This window comes from Ranitomeya variabilis, chromosome 6, assembly GCF_051348905.1.
Source record: "Ranitomeya variabilis isolate aRanVar5 chromosome 6, aRanVar5.hap1, whole genome shotgun sequence".
In the NCBI taxonomy this organism is placed as follows: Eukaryota; Metazoa; Chordata; class Amphibia; order Anura; family Dendrobatidae; genus Ranitomeya; species Ranitomeya variabilis.
In genome coordinates, this window is record NC_135237.1 from 214196373 (window position 1) to 214218162 (window position 21790).

The 21790-nt window shown below is 45.7% G+C and overlaps 1 protein-coding gene across 5 annotated transcripts in view; it reads right to left on the minus strand.

The window, feature by feature from the left end:
• SACM1L (SAC1 like phosphatidylinositide phosphatase) overlaps window positions 1-21790 on the minus strand; it is a 573015-nt gene that overhangs the window by 514219 nt on the left and 37006 nt on the right. For all 5 annotated transcript variants that reach the window (XM_077269423.1, XM_077269421.1, XM_077269419.1 and 2 more), the window contains exon 2: window positions 8177-8274. In XM_077269423.1, coding sequence (XP_077125538.1) covers window positions 8177-8274 — 98 coding nt within the window. The remainder of the gene's footprint in view (window positions 1-8176; window positions 8275-21790) is intronic.

The following is a 21790-nucleotide window of genomic DNA, read 5'->3' on the forward strand; positions in this document are numbered from 1 at the left end:
AGGAGTCCTCAAAAGGGGAGAGAGGTTTTCTTTGCTACCCTTGCCACCTGTATCTCCACTTTAGATATGTCCCATGAAGGGGAACCTGTCTCTAAGGGAAACCTGTGTTTCATTTCAGAGGGGGTGGATAGGCGTTTCTCCAAGAGCTCCCACTCCTGAGATATTAAATCCAAGATATTTTTATGCAGCGGGAACCCCATCTGTCTCTCAGACTTCAATCCTCCGAACAATTCATCCTGTATAGATTGAGGAACAGATTCCTCCTGTTACCCCATCGTGTTACGTACAGCCATTACTAACTCGTCAGTATAATCAGAGGAGAAGAAAATGATAATTACTTACTGGTAATTTGATTTTCCAGAACCATGACAGCACCGTACGTGAGAGATGGCATCCGCCCCCAGGAACAGGAAACCTGTAGCAGAGATAAAAGAATGGGGCGGCCCCTATCTCCTCAGTTTGTTTCAGAGTATGGAAGATGACCGCTGTGTTAGCACACACTCGTAAAATACATTTACATTGTATAGCTCTTTATTAGTTTCTATATATCTTTCTCTCTCTCTATATATATATATCTCTATCTATCTCTCTATCTATCTACATATACATATACATATACATACACACACATACATATATACACACACACACACACACATACACACACACACACACACACTTATATGTAAAACTTATTTTTTTTATTTTTTTGTGAATCACACAACCATCACCAAGATAGGGCGGGAATTAATGCGGTGCTGTCATGGTTCTGGAAAATGAAATTACCAGTAATTATTTTTTCCCTTCACCATGACAGCACCGTACGTGAGAGGAAGAAATAGAAAGACTCCTAGGGTGGGACAAAAGCAGATAATGCCTTTCTCCCGAAAGACAGGTTTGATAGACCCAAGTCTAGCCTATAATGTCGGAAGAAGGTGGAGGGTGAAGACCATACTGCCGCTCTACAAATCTGTTCCACCAAAGCGTTTGCCCTTTCCGCCCAGGATGTGGCAATAGCACACGTGGAGTGGGCTGTAACACCATGCGGGGGAACTTGACCAGAAGAGGAATATGAAAGTGAAATAGCCGTACGCAACCACCGTGCAATAGTTGCCTTCGAGGCCTTTTTTTCCCCTGTTTGTCCCCTGGAAGGCGACAAAAAGGGCTGATGACTGACGCCAAGATTTTGTGGCTTCCATGTACTGAAGCAAGCAGCGTCTGACATCAAGACAATGGAAGGTTTGCTCTCCCTGGGATTTTGGTTGAGGACAAAATGAGGGCAAAATTATTTCCTGGTCTCTATGAAATTTTTAGTTGACCTTTGGTAGGAAGGCCGGGTCGGTTTTGATAATCACTTTGTCATCCTGGAAGGTAGTGTAACGAGGGTTTATCGAAATAGCTTGCAGCTCGCAGGTTCGTCGAGCTGAAGTTAAGGCAACCAGGAGGACAGTCTTTAGGGTTAAAGATTTTATTGAAATGGAATCGAGAGGCTCAAAAGGGGGGGGAACAGTTAGGGCATTTAAAACTATATTTAGATCCCAGGGAGCAACCTTAGGTAATAATTTTGAGGGTCTGGATGTAAAAGGAGGCTCGGATGAACCTATAGACCTAAGGGTGGTCAGCAAGTTTTTGATCAAACAGCGTATCCAGGGCGGAGACTTGCACCTTTAAGGTGCTAGTAGATAGCCCTCTTTCTAACCCTTTTTGGAGAAATTCTAGGACTTTTTACCGGAACTTCCTGGCTTGTCTGACAACTGTCGTCCCGAGAATTCCAGGAATTTCTGCCAAATTTTTTGGCATTTCTCTGAGGTGACCTTTTTTCTGCTAGCGAGCAACGTGGTCACCAAAGGGTTCGAGAATCCTTTTGCTAATAGAAGTCCCCTCTCAAGTTCCAGGCGGTGAGATGTAGCCTGTGTACTTGGGGATGTTGAACTGGTCCCTGGTGTAGGAGATCCGGGGCATCCGGAAGGATCCACGGGTCCGAGATAGACATGCGTCTGAGCCACGTGAACCATGCCCTTTTCAGCCAAAAGGGAGCTATGAGGATCACTCGTGCCTTGTCCTCTCGAATTTTCTTGAGGACTGTCGGGATTAACGGTATCGGGGGAAATGCGTACGCTAGATGAAAGTTTAATCTGTACAAAAACGCGTCCACTCCCTCCGGGTGTTCTCTTGGGTTCAGAGAATAGAACTTCCTCACCTTCCGATTTTCTTTTGTGGCGAACAAGTCTATTTCTGGAACGCCCCAGCTGGCACATATTTTTCCAAATATTCCCTGGTTCAGTGACCACTCTCCTTGATGTAATATGTGACGGCTTAAGAAGTCGGCTACTTGATTCTCTGACCCTTTTAAGTATGTTCCTGTTAAGGAAAGAAGGTTGTTTTTGGCCCATATGAAGTTTCTTGGCCTCTGCCATAAGGGATGCTGATCTTGTGCCCCCTTGACGATTTATGTAGGCTATCGTTGTGTTGTTGTCGGACAACACCACCACCACATGTCTTCCTCGTATCCCTTCTCCTATATGAAGAAGTGCTTGTCTTACCGCCGACAATTCTTTTAGATTGGAAGACGCTGCTGTCATTGAGGTCTCCCATTGACCCTGTAAGACCTGATCCTCCAAGTGTGCTCCCCACCCCCATGGGCTCGCATAGGTAGTAAGGACTACTGGATTCTGTACTGACCACGGCACGGCGTTTTTTAAATTTTTTGTTCTCAGCCACCATTCCATTGAGTCCTGAACTCTTGGAGATAGAAGAATTTTCCGATTCAGATTGTATGGATTCTTCATTTGTTCGGTCAGTATCTGCCATTGTAATTCCTGTGTGTGGCTTTGTGCCCACCGGGTTGCTGGAATTGTTGCCGTTAGCACTCCTAAGAGTGACATTGCATTCCGTAACGAGATGGTCTGTCGTAGCTGGAACAGTTGTACTTTTTGTTGAATAATTTGAATTTTCCTCTGTGGGAGGACACATTCCTGTTTGACTGAATCCAATAGGATTCCGAGGAACTCTTGAGTCTGCGTTGGGATTAGTCTTGATTTTTTTAGGTTTATAATCCATCCCAACTTGGTCAGCACCTCCAGTACTCTTGCGACTGTTTTTTCGCAATTTTCTTTGTTGTTTGCTATTACCAGAAAATCGTCCAAATAGGGTACCAGCATTATGTCTTCTTTCCTGATGAAGGACGCGACTTCGGAAAAGATTTTTGTAAAACACCCGGGGCGCTATAGTCACCCCGAAGGGAAGACATTGATATTGTAGATGGGTGGGGGTCTTTGCAAGGTTTACCACTAATCTCAGGTATTGTTGGTGTTGGACAGCAATTGGCACATGGTAGTAAGCATCTGTAAGATCGATTACTGCCATGTAACAGTTTGGGTCGAGTACTTTTATTGCCGTTCTTAGGGTCTCCATTTTGAACTTCTCCACTTGAATATAATGGTTTAGAGCTTTCAAGTTGAATATTGCTCTCAGCAAGCCGTCTGGTTTTGGAGTTAGAAACAAGGTGCTGTAGAATCCTTTCCCTATCTCCTGATGAGGTACTCTTATTAGCACTTCCTTTTGTATGAGGAGATGAACCTCTTTCCAGAGTAGCCTGATTTTTTTCGGCCACGTGGGTCATTATTACACGATTTGGCGGGAGGCTGGAGAACTTGAGTCTTACACCTTCTGACAACAAGCTGGTTACCCATTGAGAAGCCAGCAGCGCTGCCCAGTGGTGGACAAACCATCGGAGTCTTCCCCCCCACTGGGATTTTGGAGTCATTGATGTTTGGGATCAGATTTGGGGGGAGGCTTATTGAAAAGGAATCCTCTCTTTCCTATCTTTCCAGGGTCTGCCCCGACCAGACCTGTCATCTGTCCGGCCGCGGCCCCCTCTATAGCCAGATCCACGAAAGGACGAACGAGAGGTCTCCCATCGACGCCTAAGAAAAGAAGGAGGGGGAAAATGCTTTTTCTTGTCCGATGCTTTCTCAAGGATCTTGTCTAGGGCCTTACCAAAAAGATATTGCCCTTCACAGGGTACTCCACAGAGTTTGACCTTCGATTGGAAGTCAGCCGTCCAATTCTTCAGCCACAATGCTCTACGACCCGAGTTGGATAAAGCACATGCACGTGTGGCACCTCTGATAGAATCAATTGAAGCATCTGCCACGAATCTTGCGGCGCCCTGTAGAGAGGGTAATGCTTCCAGTAGTCTCTCTCTCTCTCGGGCATTTATTTTTTTATCTGGTCACTTAGCTCCTCTAACCACTTGACCATAGCACGTGCTGTGCAAGTGGCAGCAACCCTGGGTTTAAACGGCCATGTCGCTGCCTCCCAAGCTGATTTTAGAAAGGCATCTGCTTTCTTGTCGAGGGGGTCTTTTAGGGCTCCTATGTCCTCAAATGGTAACGCTACCCCTTTAGATTTGCTGGCAATAGCAGCATCTAACTTAGGAGCCTTTTCCCACTTTTCACAGACCTCTTCATCAAAGGGGTACTTGTGCTTTAAGGCCTGAGGGATGGATATCTTTTTATTGGGCTTTTTCCACTCCCTTTTAATTAAATTGACTATTATCATGGAAGGGAAAAAATTTACGCTTTTTTCCCTCCAAGTTACTGAACATGGTGTCCTGAATTGACCTCGGCTCCTTAGGGGTCTCTACCCCCATAGTCGCTCTAACGAATTTGAGCAGTTTCCCAATATCTTCTGATTGAAAATAAGGGTGGCCATACTCCTCATCCGAGGAGTCTAGGTCTGAGGCATCAGAGGGGGTTAATTCTCCAGGTTCATCCCCTGACTCTACGTCCGACCCTTGGTCACTTGTTGGGGTTGGGGGAGGTGGGGCTCCCTTTGCTGTATGATGTTTCAACTGCTCTTTAACCGTTGATTTGACTTCTTCCCGTATAATCGTCTTGATAATTTGTAATAAGGAAGAAGATTCTTCTGCAACCGTTTTGTCAATACAAGGCTGGCAGATTTTCTTGCTATATAGTCTAGGGAGTGTGTCTTTGCATAGTGACAGGCCCTATTCTTCTGTTTGGAGGTGGTTTTCTTTCCCCCGGTAGCATGTGCCTCTTCAGACATTTTGGGCGCAGGCACCATCGGTGTGTCCGGATCCATCGCTGGTTCGGTCATCTTAGGAGGCAGATTGCTTGCTGTAGGACCAGCATTTCCTTTTGCTGCCTTATCATATATCAGGAGCGGTGTGCGCGCCTCTGGAACAACTTCCGCCCGGAAGTGTCCAGCACACCGGCTCCCTCGGCGTGTGACGTCACTCCCGTGCGACCGGAAGTCGTCCCCCTTCACTTCGGCGCCAGCGTCAGTGAAGGACACGCCCCCTATCCCCGGACCAGCCTCCTGCACGGAGCAGACGCCAGGGAGTCCAGCGAGGGGGGAAAAAAGGCGCGGACATAACAGCCCCTTCACCCGGACAGCACTGCACGCAATGCCGCCGAGTACGGCTGCCCCCACCGCGAACCTAGGCCTCCGGACCGGCATCATCAGAGGGAGATCCCTCCGGAGGTAGGAGCTCTGCCACAGGCATCCACCTGCAGGAACAAGAAACCAAAACTGAGGAGAGAGGGGCCACCCCATTCTTTTATCTCTGCTACAGGTTTCCTGTTCCTGGGGGTGGATGCCATCTCTCACGTACGGTGCTGACATGGTGAAGGGAAAAAAAATATTTTCTTGCTTCCGCAAATTTAGGAGATGAAGATTCACCACATCTCTCAGAAGAAGATGAAAACGAGTGATCGGACTCAGAGACCGAGTCCTCAAATTGTATTTTCCTTTTTTTTTAGAAGGAGAGGGACCCTGCGGCGGTGGAGGTGGAGGTGGATTGAAGGCGGCTAGAGAGGCTTGTACTTCATGCTTGACTAGGGCCCAGATTTCGTCAAGGAGGGAAGGCTGCTCGGCTCTGACAACTTTATCTGTGCACCCCTGACAACTTTTTCTCCCATAGAGAGGGAAGCTTTACATTGCAGATAGCACATTTAGACATCTTTTTGGCCGGGATTTTCTGAGCAGACTGGTCTCCCTGAAAAAAAAAAAAAAAGAGAGGGAGAGTGGTGTAAGGATCAGAAGGGCCCCACTAATCCTAGCCTCGGACCCACCCCGCAACGGACTTACTGGAGCAGGGGCAGCGCTGGGCTCTGCAGATGCAGGGCAGGAAGCACCATCCATTGTGACAGGGATCCGTCTTACATGGAGGTGTCTTCAGGCTGGTTTATATAGGAATAAATCCAGCCCCCAGCGCAGGTGAATCAGGTTCCCCTCCTTCTCCCCGGGTCCTGAAGCAGGCCTCCATGTGGAAAGGCATGCTCTGTGCGGAGTCGGCGGTCCTGAGGGCGCTAGGAGGCCGGAGCAGGAAGTGTATGCGCTCCAACTTGCGTTCCAGCAAAGAGCGCAGGACCAGAAGTGACGCGCGCGCAACGATGACATCACTTCCGGGACGCCGAACGCTGCAGCAGGAGAGGAGGACAAGGCGGTGAGGTCATGGAGGCCACCGCCGGGGATCACTGGCCCGCTTTACCTCCGCAGAGGCGCAGGTGGGCTAGGAAGGTCCCGAGACGGGAGCAGCAGGAAGAGGAGGAAGGCAGAGCCCCGACCACCACTGCCCGGCAGGAAAAACCAGGTACACTGCAGTCGCCGGCCCACGCAGCATATGAGAACCTCTCCATGCCCCATGGGAGACAGGAAAGACACTGGCGATTTGGAGGGAGGAGGGGCTTTTAACCTCTCGTGCTTCCTGTCCCCCATTAGGGAATGGAGACACCCTCCTATGCTGTCGTGGAAGGTGACTAGAGAAAAATAAAATAAAAAAACATTCATCATGCAGGCGTCTGCACTACAGTACGATACAATTTATGATATGCACACTGTATTTTTCGGATTTTAAGACACACTTTTATGATCCCCAAAATTAGGAGGAAAATGGGGGTGCGTGTTATAAACTGAACACACTTCTTACCGAGGGGTCAATGCTGCGGGCCCGGAGCTGGGGGTACTGCGTTGCTGGTAGCCCTGCAATGGTGGCATATGGCAGCCGCCATTCTTCTTCCGGGGTCCAGCTTCGGTGCAGGAAAGCAGAGATCTCCATCCGTGCCTGCCTCTACGCGATGTCTTCAGGAAAATGGCCGCGGATGTGGCGAAGGCAGAACGCAGGCAGATGGAGGAGATCTCGGCACCAAGATCTCCATCTGTGTATGGGTCGCCCCGGTAGCCATTTTCGGGGGCTCTGGGCTTTCACAAAATGTCGGCGGAACCCCCGAACACCTGCAGCACCACTCTTGCCTCCTCCAGCAGCGACCCTGGGACCCTGCTCCACCAACCCCGGTAAGCAAGAAGACGCCTAAATTGTAAGAAGCACCACCATTAAAGAAAGTTTTTTCTTCATTTTTTTTTCCTCAAAATTTGGGGTACGTCTTATAATCCGGTGCGTCTCAAAACGCAAAATAAGGTACATTCATTTAGGCATTTTTTATTATTTTATTTTTTTAATCAAAATGGCGCCGGTAGCCACGACTGCGAAGTAGGCTCCATCGCATTACGATAGATGCCACTGCGCATGACACCTTGATGGAGCCTAAATTTTGTGTTTCTCTAGCAAAAGGGCACTGGCGGCGGTGCCTGCACAGTAGCATCTATCGGAACGCGACAGATGCTACTGAGCCGGTACGACCGCCAGCGCCATTTTGATTAAGATAAAAAAAAAACTAACAAAAAAAAAATGCCTAAATAAAAGTTATGTATATCATACACTATCATGCCACAGCGCAGATGAATGTTATTTTTTTTTGTTTTTTCAACAGTAGAATATGCATTATGTAAAATAGGGGGCAGGTCACAGAGATCAGTGACCTGTCATAAGACATACAGATGAATATGCAAGCAGAGCACCACAAAGCCCCCCATAGATCGCCCCTGAGCACGAGAATCTCCAACTGAAAACTACAAGTACAGATTAAACAACAACCACAAGAAGGATTTCATCAATCAAGGTATCATTTTAATCAATTTAACGGCGCCAACCTGACTTTGTAGTTTACTGAGCACAATCCTGCTGACAGGTTCACTTTAATTCCTAAGTTCTGGAGACAAGTTATGTTAAAATACAAAATGAGTGAATTTCTTCAGACAAGTTTATATTACAAAAAAAAAAAAATGTAAACAGCAAAAATGTTATTACTACCTGTAAGAGCAACTTCTGTTGACACTCTGTCAATGGCAAGAACATCATCAACACCATCGTCACAGGCTTCCACAAAAAATTTCTCAGGCGTTGTGTGTCTAAAGGAATTAACAAGCAATGAATTGCAAGCAGTTAATAATAATAATAATAATAATAATAATTTTATTTATATAGCGCCAACAAATTCCGCAGCGCTTTACAAATTATAGAGGGGACTGGTACAGACAATAGACATTACAGCATAACAGAAATCACAGTTCAAAATAGATACCAAGAGGAATAAGGGCCCTGCTCGCAAGGTTACAAACTATGAGGAAAAGGGGAGACACGAGAGGTGGATGGTAACAATTGCTTTAGTGTTCATGTAAAGCTGCATGAACCAGTTATCAGCCTAAGTATGTAGCAGTACAGACACAGAGGCTATTAACTGCATAAAGTGTATGAGAACATGATGCGAGGAACCCGATTATGGTTTTTTTTTGTTTTTTGTTTTGTTTTTTTTTCCTTCTCGAATGGGCCACACAGGGATGGTTAGGTTAATGCATTGAGGCGGTAGGCCAGTCTGAACAATTGAGTTTTTAAGGCACGCTTAAAACTTTGGGGGGTTTGGGGATTAATCGTATTAACCTAGGTAGTGCATTCCAAAGAATCGGCGCAGCACATGTAAAGTCTTGGAGACGAGAGTGGGAGGTTCTGATTATTGAAGATGCTAACCTGAGGTCATTAGCGGAGCGGAGGGCACGGGTAGGTTGGTAGACTGAGACCAGAGAGGAAATGTAGGGTGGTGCTGAGCCATGGAGTGCTTTGTGGATGAGGGTAGTAGTTTTGTACTGGATTCTGGAGTGGATGGGTAGCCAGTGTAATGACTGGCACAAGGTAGAGGCATCGGTGTAACGGTTGGTGAGGAATATGATCCTGGCAGCAGCATTCAGGACAGACTGGAGCGGGGAGAGTTTGGTAAGAGGGAGGCCAATTAGTAGAGAGTTACAATAGTCCAGACGAGAATGAATAAGTGAGACAGTAAGAGTTTTTGCAGAGTCGAAAGTAAGAAAAGGGCAAATTCTAGAAATGTTTTTGAGATGCAGATAAGAAGAGCGAGCCAGTGATCGGATGTGGGGGGTGAATGAAAGCTCGGAATCAAGGATGACCCCAAGGCAGCAGGCATGTTGCTTTGGAGTAATGGTGGAACCACACACGGAGATGGCAATGTCAGGCAAAGGTAGGTTAGTAGAGGGAGAGAACACGAGGAGTTCAGTTTTTGACAGGTTCAGTTTCAGATAGAGGGAGGACATGATGTTAGAGACAGCGGTAAGACAATCACTGGTGTTTTCTAAAAAGGTTGGCGTGATAGCAAGAGAAGAAGTGTATAATTGGGTGTCGTCAGCATAGAGATGGTACTGGAAACCAAATCTACTGATTGTTTGTCCAATAGGGGCAGTATACAAAAAGAAGAGGAGGGGGCCTAGGACTGATCCTTGAGGAACCCCAACAGTAAGGGGAAGGTGAGAGGAGGAGGAACCAGCAAAACATACAGTGAAGGATCGGTCAGAGAGATAGGAGGAGAACCAGGAGAGAACGGTGTCCTTGAGGTCGATGGAGCGGAGCATAGTGAGGAGGAGCTGATGATCCACAGTGTCGAATGCTGCGGAGAGATCCAAGAGAATTAGCATGGAGTAGTGACCATTAGATTTAGCTGTTAGTAGGTCATTAGAGACTTTAGTGAGGGCAGTTTCAGTAGAGTGTAAAGGGCGGAAGCCAGATTGAAGAGGGTCGAGAAGAGAGTTATCTGAGAGATAGCGGGTAAGACGGGAATGGACCAGGCGTTCGAGGAGTTTAGAGATGAAGGGAAGATTAGAGACAGGTCTATAATTAGCGGCACAATTTTGGTCGAGGGAGGGTTTTTTAAGTAATGGATGTATGATGGCATGCTTAAATGAGGAGGGAAAAATGCCGGAAGTGAGGGAAAGGTTGAATATTTTTGTTAGGTGAGAGGTGACAGCCGGGGAAAGGGACTGCAGGAGATGTGACGGAATGGGGTCACTGGTGCAAGTGGTCGGGCGAGAAGATGCAAGGAGCCTGCTTACTTCTTCTTCTGTAACTGGTTCAAAGTCAGAGAGTGAACTAGATGCAGTGGGGGAGGGAGGACAGTGCATGGTATGAAGGGATTGGGAGAGAGAAGATAGTTTTCTGCTATAGATGGATCTGGCTAAGTTGGAAACTTGGGTGGCAGATGCGGTTTAACAATGATAAATGTAAGGTTATACACATGGGAAGAAGGAATCAATATCACCATTACACACTGAACGGGAAACCACTGGGTAAATCTGACATGGAGGACTTGGGGATCCTAGTTAATGATAAACTTACCTGGAGCAGCCAGTGCCAGGCAGCACTGCCAAGGCAAACAGGATCATGGGGTGCATTAAAAGAGGTCTGGATACACATGATGAGAGCATCATACTGCCTCTGTACAAATCCCTGGATAGACCACACATGGAGTACTGTGTACAGTTTTGGGCACCGCTTCTCAGAAAGGATATAACGGAACTAGAGCGAGTACAAAGGAGGGCAACAAAAATAATAAATAGGATGGGGGAACTACTATACCCAGAGATTAGAAAGTTAGGATTATTTGGTCTAGAAAAAAGACGACTGAGAGGCGATCTAATAACCATGTATGAGTATATAAAGGGGACAATACAAATATCTCTCCGAGGATCTGTTTATACCAAAGAATGTGACGGTCACAAGGGGGAATTCTCTGCATCTGGAGGAGAGAAGGTTTTTCCACCAACATAGAAGAGAATTCTTCACTATTTGGGCAGTGAGAATCTGAAATTCCTTGCCTGAAGAGGTGGTGATGGCGAGCTCAGTCGAGGGGTTCAAGAGAGGCCTGGATGTCTTCCTGGAGCGTAACAATATTGTATCTTAACAGTTATTAGATTCTTTGGAAGGACGTAGATCTGCAGATTTATTTCGACGGAATATAGGCTGAACTGGATGGACAAATGTCTTTTTTCGGTCTTGCCAGCTATGTTACTATGTAAAAATATATTGGGATTAGAGTGAAAAATAATGTTGATATTGATGAGAAGCATCAACAGTAATGAATATTAAAAAAGGTTAACCAATTTGAGTGATTTTGGCTCCAACTCTGCATTCAGGTACTGTGTGATGTACCTACATAACTGCTCCATGGGTGCAAACTCTCCTGCACTGGCCCTGAAACCACAAACACAGAATGCCTGTAGGCAACAGACAAAGTCACACCACAGAGAGAGGAGGTGAGTACCAAAAGATGCAACATACAACACAACAATACCTTTGTAAAAGCTACGGAATTGAGTAGCCAGACAAGATGCACAAGTTAACCCAGATCAAGCACCTTGAAATGGCCCAGCAAACACCATCCCTATAGTAAAATATGTGAGGATGGTTTTGTTTAGTAGAACCGGGAATTTAGAAAATTAGATTGATGGATCAGACAAAATACTGTCATTCTAAAATTCAACTTGCAACTTTACCTGGTAAAAACATAAAATTAATCACAGCAAGAGAAAGGAGTAAGTGCCAAACATGTTCTGCAATGGTCAAGTAAAAGTCCACAACACAATCCAAAATAATCTGTAGCAGTACACAGAAATCATACAAACATCATCCAGCTAACCTAACCAAACCAAACACAAAACCTTCCAGGATAACCGCTGTACAAAACTATATAGCAAGAAGGTGCTTTTAGCAGGTACCGATACTTGGAAGGAATTAAAATAAAATGCTTACAAGAGAAAAAAAACAAAAAAAAAACAAACTCGTTTTGGAATTTACTTCTAGAACACAGGGTCCCCAGTCTATGGCTCGCAGACCCATTATGTGTGGCTTACGGCTGTTTGCCAGCTTAGTGCATTAGCACAAAAGAATGAAGAGAGGGTCTCCAGATGGCGACATTTACAAGTTGCCCTATACAGAACAGCAGTTATGCATGCTCATATTGGCGGGAGGGGAAAGGCTGTGGAATATGGCATGCTGGAGACAGGATGATAACAGGGGTGTGAAAGCTGGATGCAACAGTTTAATGGGACTGTTTCATGCAATAATTCTGAAAGAGTGCAAAGTGGGAACCCCTGTTGTAACGATTATGGGTGACACTACAGTGGGGACGGAGGGGTGCACTGGATGCGGCTTGCAACTTTACTAAGATCTACAGTACATGGCTCACAAATTAAGAAAGGTTGCAGACCACTGTTCTAGAGAACACAGATTTACAAAATAAATACTAGCTAGATCAATATGTATTTAGCGGTTATACTCTTAGGCTGAGTTCACACGTAGCAGAATTTCCGCGGAAATTTCCGCGGCAATTCTGCGCCTCCTGCCGCGGGTATATCGCATGCAGAATTTGAATGCATATACCCGCAGAAAACTAGCGTTTTGCAAGCATAATTAGCTTGCAGAATGCTAGCGTTTCCCAAGCGATCTGTAGCATCGCTTGGAAAACTGTTTGACAGGTTGGTCACACTTGTCAAACATAGTGTTTGACAAGTGTGACCAACTTTTTACTATAGATGCAGCCTATGCCGCATCTATAGTAAAAGATAGAATGTTAAAAATAATTTAAAAAAAAAAAAAAAAAAAAAAAAGGTTATACTCACCTCAGCGGCTTCCGTTCCTAATGCTGTGTGTTCAGGACCTGCCATTGACGTAGCGGTCACGTGACCGCGGGTCATGTGACCGCGACGTCATCGCAGGTCCTTCACACACACCTCGGAAGCCGCTGAGAAGGTCGGGCCGCCAGAGGGTGAGTATATCGCTATTTTTTATTTTAATTCTTTTTTTTTTACCACTTATATGGTGCCCAGTCCGTGGAGGAGAGTCTCCTCTCCTCCACCCTGGGTACCAACCGCACTTGATCTGCTTACTTCCCGCATGGTGTGCACAGCCCCGTGCGGGAAGTAAGCAGATCAATGCATTCCTATGTGTGCAGAATCGCCGCGATTCAGCAATTTTAATGAACATGCTGCGTTTTTTTCTGGATTGCGATTCCGCTCAGGAAAAAAATGCAGCATGTGCACAAAAAATGCGGATTGCATTCTGTTCCATAGGATGCTTAATGTTAGCGGTTTTTTTGCGGTTTTATAGCGTTTTTATAGCGAAAAACCGCGAAAAACGCAAAAAATCTGCTACGTGTGCACACAGCCTAAATCACAGTGCAGTTCTGCAGCGTTTCTGCAGCAGAAAAATCTGCTGCAGTTCTGCACCAATTCTGCACTAAATCTGCATCGTGTGCACATACCCTTAGAAAGTGAACAGTCTGGTACCCTTTGGCTGTGTGCACACATTCCGCATTTGCATTAAAACATATGCATCCCATCATTTAGAATGCATTCCGTAATTTTTGTGCATATGTAGCATTATTTTCTGCGAAAAAAAACGCATCGCAGTAAAAAACGCAGCATGTTCATTAATTTTGCGGATTTCCCACTATAATCGCGCCATTTGACTTTTTGAATGGAAAATTAGCTCCAATCGTTAGCGGACACCATGTCGCGTTTGGAGAGCCCCTGTGTGCCTAAACATTGGAGCTCCCCTACAAGTGACCCCATTTTGGAAACTAGACCCCCCAAGGAACTTACCTAGATGCATAGTGAGCACTTTAAACCCCCAGGTGCTTCACAGAAGTTTATAACGCAGAGCCGTGAAAATAAAAAATAAGTTTATCAAATAGGATGAACTCCGGCACTCAGTCTATATGCAGTAAAGTTTTTTTTATTCATGAAGAAAATTGTATACAGACACCATTACACAACGTTTCGGCTAGCATGCCTTTTTCAAGTTATGTCTGATTCTACAAAACAATAGACTATTGTCATAACATATATTAACATCAAAAACAAAAAAAACTTATCTAATGGGATCACCAGATCCCTTTTAGTATAGTTCCCATTTCAAAACCCGATACGTGGGAAGAGAAAACAGTATAAGCAATGCCCCAAATGAGAAGGAAATAGGGCGGAGGAGAGGGATCACCACGTTAGTGTCCGATTTGCCATTATTGTTATATAGTGATTGACACAATATAAGGTGGAGAAAAATAGAATAAATACTTAACAAGTAAATAATGTCCTCCTTGGTAGAACTATATCAGGTCCCACTGTGAAAAGATATATATTAATAGAGCACGCTGACACATTTTATTAAAGCAGTTCCTAGCCGTGTCCCATGTGGAAAATACTTTACCGGATTCTTTTTCAACTCAATTAAGGTAAGTCAGGAAAACTGACACTAGTGCTTGTCCGGGTAGTGTGAGACGAGTGAAGTCAGGGTGGCGGCATGTGCCGGCGTTCGAGGATGAAAGGAATAAATGTGCGTACTTCCTTATATGCGCCATACTCGCGTATACTAAGAGAACTTCCGGGTCATGATTTGTATCAGTGAAGGCCGTTGTGCGCCTGCGTGCGCTGAACGGAGCCGAAAGAAAGGACGATATGATACCAGAGTGTGCATGCGTCCTGGCTAAATGTAAGAAAACCTGGCTTCATCTTGTATCTGCGCCTGCGTGCTGTCAAAGAAGAGCAGAGTATGAATGGCAAAGAAAGGGAGGAAACGGTAAACAAAGAAAAGGAAAAGTTACATGGAATCTACTATATAATTGTCTAAGGGTCACTTCCATCTTTCTGTCTGTCTGTCTGTCTTTCTGTCACGGATATTCATTGGTCGCGGCCTCTGTCTGTCATGGAAATCCAAGTCGCTGATTGGTCATGGCTGTTTTGCCACGACCAATCAGCGACGTCCACAGTCCGGCGGCAAAATGGCCGCTCCTTCCTCCCCGCAGTCAGTGCCCGCTCAATAATCCCCTCCAGTCAGCCCTCACACAGGGTTAATGCCAGCGTTAACGGACCGCGGTGTAACGCACTCTGTTAACGCAGCTATTAACCCTGTGTGACCAACTTTTTACTATTGATGCTGCGTATGTTAATGTTACAAATAATAATTAAAAAAAAAAAAAAAAAAAAGATTATTCTCACCATCCGACGTCGCGCGCTGTCCTCGGCAGTGCAAGCGGCAGGTTCCGGTGCCAAGGATGCTATGCGAGAAGGACCTGCCATGACGTCACGGTCATGTGACCGCGACGTCATCACAGGTCCTGCGCTCATACCAACCCTGGGACCGGAAGCTGCCGCGTGCACCGCACACAGGCGTCAGGACTTCAAGTGGCCTTCAGAAGGGGAGTATATGTTTATTTTTTTATTTTATCTCTTTTTTAACCACGCATATAGTGCCCACATTGCTATATACTACGTGGGATGTGTTACATACTGCGTGGGCTGTGCTATATACTATGTAGCTAGGCAATATACAACGGAACTGTGCAATATACAACGAGACTGTGCAATATACTACTTGCTCTGTGTTATATACTACGTGGCTGTGCTCTGTTATATACTACGTAGCTATGTTATATACTACGTCGGTTGTGTTATATACTACGTGACTGCAATATAGTACGTAGCCTGTGCTATACTACCTACATATTCTAGAATACACGATACATTAGAATCGGGCCACCATCTAGTCTACTATATAATTGTCTAAGGGTCACTTCCGATATTCATTGGTCGCGGCCTCTGTCTGGCATGGAATCCAAGACGCTGATCGTTTTGCCACGACCAATCAGCGACACACACAGACCGAAAGAAAATGGCCGCTCCTTACTCCCCGCACTCACTGCCCGGCGCCCGCATACACCCCTCCGGTCACCGCTCCGTTACTGCTGCTATTAACCCTGTGTGACCAAGTTTTTTACTATTGATGCAGCCTATGCAGCGTCAATAGTGAAAACATATAATGTTAAAAATAAAAAAATAATAAAAAAGGATTACATACTCACCTACGCCGCCTTTCCCGCTCCTCGCGATGCAAGCGGCACGTTCCGGTGGCAAGGATGGTCTGGCAGAAGGACCTGCCATGACGTCACGGGCATGTGACCGCGACGTCATCACAAGTCCTAGAAAGGACCTGCCGTGACATCACGGTCATGTGACCGCGACATCATCACAGGTCCTGCGCGACAAGGACCTGCCGTGACGTCACGGTCACGTGACCGTGACACGGTCACGTGACCGCGACGTCATCACACCCTGGGACCGGAAGCTGCCGCCTGCACCCCACACAGGCGACAGAGCTACAATGCGCCTGCGGAAGGTGAGTATATGTTTATTTTTTTTTAACTTGTGTCATACGTGGCTGGGCAATATACTACGCGGCTGGGCAATATACTACGCGGCCATACATATTCTAGAATACCCGATACGTTAGAATCGGGCCACCATCTAGTTATACATAAAGAACAAATATGATAATTTAACCAAATCTGGAGCTGATACAATAAATTTGTATGAAGTGATATTATACATTAACCCCTTCCCGACCCATGACGCCTATGTGGCGTCATGGAATGATCGCATCCCTGCAGATCGGGTGAAAGGGTTAACTCCTATTTCACCCGATCTGCTGGGAGAGGGGGAGTTGTACTTCAGCCTAGGGGGGGTGGCTTTGCCCCCACGTGGCTACGATCGCTCTGATTGGCTGTTGAAAGTGCAACAGCCAATCAGAGCAATTTGCAATATTTCACCTATGAAAATGGTGAAATATTGCAATCCAGCCATGGCCGATGCTGCAATAGCATCTGCCATGGCTGGAAATCATGTTCTGGCCCCCCCCCACCGCCCCCGATCTCCTCCCCAGTCCTCCGTTCTGACCGGTACCCCCCTCCGTCCCCCTGTTCGCTCCCCCGTGCTCCTGTCCGCTCCCCCGTGCTCCTGTCCGCTCCCCCGTGCTCCTGTCCGCTCCCCCGTGCTCCTGTCCGCTCCCCCGTGCTCCTGTGCTCCGATCCAACCCCCCACCACCCCCTCATACTTACCGAGCCTCCCGAAGTCGGTCCGTCTTCTCCCTGGGCGCCGCCATCTTCCAAGATGGCGGGCGCATGCTCAGTGCGCCCGCCGAATCTGCCGGCTGGCAGATTCGTTACAAGTACATTTTGATCGCTGTGGTAGGTTCTATCACAGCGATCAAAATAAAAAAAATAATAAATAAACCCCCCCTTTATCACCCCCATAGGTAGGGACAATAATAAAATAAAGAAAATATTTTTTTTTCTTTTTCCACTAGGGTTAGGGTTAGAACTAGGGTTAGAACTAGGGTTAGGGTTAGGGGTAGGGTTAGGGGTAGGGTTAGGGTTATGGCATGTGCACACAGTGCGGATTTGGCTGCGGATCCGCAGCGGATTGGCCGCGGATCCGCAGCGGATTGGCCGCTGCGAATTCGTAGCAGTTTTACATCAGGTTTACAGTACCATGTACACCTATGGAAAACCAAATCCGCTGTGCCCATGGTGCGGAAAATTCCGTGCAGAAACGCTGCGTTGTATTTTCCGCAGCATGTCAATTCTTTGTGCAGATTCCGCAGCGTTTCACACCTGTTCCTCAATAGGAATCCGCAGGTGAAATCCGCACAAAAAAAAAAAACACTGGAAATCTGCTGTAAATCCGCAGGTAAAACGCAGTGCCTTTTACCTGCAGATTTTTCAAAAATCGTGCGGAAAAATCTCACACGAATCCGCAACGTGGGCACATAGCCTTAGGGTTAGGGTTGGAATTAGAGTTAGGGTTGGAATTAGGGCTAGGGTTAGAAATAGGGTTAAGATTAGGCTTGTGGTTAGGGTTGGGATTAGGGTTAGGATTGGAATTAGGGTTACGGGTGTGTTGGGGTTAGGGTTGTGGTTAGGGGTGTGTTGGGGTTAGGGTTGTGATTAGGGTTATGGCTACAGTTGGGATTAGGATTAGGGGTGTGTTGGGGTTAGTGTTGAAGTTAGAATTGAGGGGTTTCCACTGTTTAGGCACATCAGGGTTCTCCAAACGAGACATGGCGCCACCATTGATTCCAGCCAATCTTGCGTTCAAAAAGTCAAATGGTGCTCCCTCCCTTCCAAGCCCCGACGTGCGCCCAAACAGTGGTTTACCCCCACATTTGGGGTACCAGCGTACTCAGGACAAACTGGGCAACAACTGTTGGGGTCCAATTTCTGCTGATACCCTTGCAAAAATAAAAAATTACTTGCTAAAACATAATTTTTGAGGAAAGAACAATTATTTTTTATTTTCACGGCTCTGCGTTATAAACTTCTGTGAAGCACTTGGGGGTTGAACGTGCTCACCACACATCTAGATAAGTTCCTTGGGGGGTCTAGTTTCCAAAATGGGGTCACTTGTGGGGTGTTTCTACTGTTTAGGCACATCAGGGGCTCTGCAAATGCAATGTGACGCCTGCAGACCATTCCATCAAAGTCTGCATTTCAAAACGTCACTACTTCCCTTCCGAGCCCCGGCATGTGCCCAAACAGTGGTTTACCCCCACATATGGGGTATCAGCGTACTCAGGAGAAACTGGAAAACAACTTTTGGGGTCACATTTCTCCTGTTACCCTTGCAAAAATAAAAAATTCTGGGCTAAAAAAATATTTTTAAGGAAAGGAAACACATTTATTAATTTCACGGCTCTGCGTTATAAACTTCTGTGAAGCACTTGGGGGTTCAAAGTGCTCACCACACATCTAGATAAGTTCCCTTGGGGGTCTAGTTTCCAAAATGGAGTCACTTGTGGGGAGTTCCTACTGTTTAAGCACATCAGGGGCTCTGCAAACGCAACCTGACACCCGCAGAGCATTCCATCAAAGTCTGCATTTTAAAACCCCCACATATGGGGTATCAGCGTACTCAGGAGAAATTGGACCCCAAAAGTTGTTGTCCAGTTTCTCCTGTTACCCTTGGGAAAATAAAAAAATGTGGGCTAAAAAATCATTTTTGAGAAAAGAAAAATTATTTTTTATTTTCATGGCTCTGCGTTATAAACTTCTGTGAAGCACTTGGGGGTTCAAAGTGCTCACCACACATCTAGATTAGTTCCTTCGGAGGTCTAGTTTCCAAAATGGGGTCACTTGTGCGGGAGCTCCAATGTTTAGGCACACAGGGGCTCTCCAAACGCGACATGGTGTCCGCTAATGATTGGAGCTAATTTTCCATTCAAAAAGACAAATGGCGTGCCTTCCCTTCCGAGTCCTGCGGTGCGCCCAAACAGTGGTTTACCCCCACATATGGGGTATCGGCGTACTCAGGAGAAATTGCCCAACAAATTTTAGGATCCATTTTATCCTGTTGCCCATGTGAAAATGAAAAAATTGAGGCTAAAAGAAATTTTGTGTGAAAAAAAAGTACTTTTTCATTTTTACGGATCAATTTGTGAAGCACCTGAGAGTTTAAAGTGCTCACTATGCTTCTAGATAAGTTCATTGGGGGTCTAGTTTCCAAAATGGGGTCACTTGTGGGGGAGCTCCAATGTTTAGGCACACAGGGGCTCTCCAAACGTGACATGGTGTCTGCTAGCGATGGAGATAATTTTTCATTGAAAAAGTCAAATGGCGCTCCTTCCCTTCCGAGCCCTGCCGTGCGCCCAAACAGTGGTTTACCCCCCACATATGAGGTATCAGCGTACTCAGAACAAATTGGACAACAACGTTCATGGTCCAGTATCTCCTTTTACCCTTGGGAAAATAAAAAAAAATTCGCTAAAAGATCATTTTTGTGACTAAAAAGTTAAATGTTCATTTTTTACTTCCATGTTGCTTCTGCTGCTGTGAAACACCTGAAGGGTTAATAAACTTCTTGAATGTGGTTTTGAGCACCTTGAGGGGTGCAGTTTTTAGAATGGTGTCACTTTGGGGTATTTTCAGCCATATAGAACCCTCAAACTGACTTCAAATGTGAGGTGGTCCCTAAAAAAAATGGTTTTGTAAATTTTGTTGTAAAAATGAGAAATCACTGGTCAAATTTTAACCCTTATAACTTCCTAGCAAAAAAAAAAATTTGTTTCCAAAATTGTGCTGATGTAAAGTAGACATGTGGGAAATGTTATTTATTAACTATTTTGTGTCACATAACTCTCTAGTTTAACAGAATAAAAATTCAAAATGTGAAAATTGCGAAATTTTCAAAATTTTTGCCAAATTTCCATTTTTTTCACAAATAAACTCAGAAATTATCGACCTAAATTTACCACTAACATGAAGCCCAATATGTCACGAAAAAACAATCTCAGAATCGCTAGGATCCGTTGAAGCGTTCCTGAGTTATTACCTCATAAAGGGACACTGGTCAGAATTGCAAAAAACGGCAAGGTCATGAAGGGGTTAAGCAACAATTTAGACAATACTTATTGCTAATAGGAGAGGAACATGTCATAATTTATTGAATACGTAACTTCATATTCCCCATTTAGACCCAAGTTAGATAAGGTCTGAAGGGTATATAATATAGACTGATTTTGAGTGCCGGAGTTCATCCTATTTGATATAGATGGATAAATACCAAGCCCGATGTTTAGCAATAAACATAATAAAATGGTACATAAAGAGTTAAATGAAAAAACAATCTGCGTTAGGCCGGGGTCACACTAGCGAGAAACTCGCATGAGTCTCGCACTTCAGTACCCGGCACTGCCGCCTACACTCGGATCAGAGCGTTCAGCTGAATAGAAATACATACAGCCGCACATTACGGTCCTGAGTGCCGGGTACTGAGGTGCGAGACTTGTGCGAGTTTCTCACAAATGTGACCCCAGCCATAAAAGCAATATGTTTAAAAAAATAAAAATAAATGGCGTGGGATCCCACACCAGAGAGGGAAAGACAGTGACTGGGGCTATGTTCATAGCCTAGGAAGGGGTCAACACCCATACATCTTCCTAGGCTATGAATTTCAGCCCGCAGCTGTATAATTAGCCTGTACTGGCTATGGAGATAGGGGGACCCCCCCAAAAAAAAAAAAAAAAACACTACATGGAGTCCCACTATAATTAATAGCCAGAAAAGGCTATGCAGACAGCTGTGGGTTGATATTAATGGCCTAGGAAGGGGCCAGGGATATTGCCCCCCCCCAGGGCTACAAACACCAGCTTTCAGCCGCCCCAGAGAAGGCACATCTCTAAGATGCGCCAATTCTGGCACTTAGCCTCTCTCTTACTACTGCCCTGTAGAGGTGGCATATGGGGTAATATTTGTGAGGTTGATGTCACCTTTGTATTATAAGGTGACATCAAGCATGCTTAGTAATGGAGGGGTGTCAATAAGACACCTATCCATTACTAATCCTATAGTTGTTAAGGGGATAAATAAACACAGCCACTTTTTGCCACTTTTATGATATGCCTAATTCCTGTGACGCCCTCAGTCTCCTGTAATAAAAATAAAATAAGCCAACAGTATACTCCACGTTCCGACGTAATCCATTTAATAAGGTGACCCACAATGTTCTCCCCTATAGAGCTGTCACATCAGGAGATGTCACCACTCTACAGGGCCGACAGTGACACACTGACAGGAGATAATGGCTCCTGCAGTGTTATCACTGAGGGTTCACTGGAGTTCGTGCTCTCACTTTACGGCACTGCTGCGTGAGAATTTTCCCGTGCAGCGGTGCCACAAGTGACAGCATAAACTCCAGTGGCCTCTGATGGCAGAGTGATCCACTGCGGGAGGATACCTACCGTCATTGTATCATAGGAGCC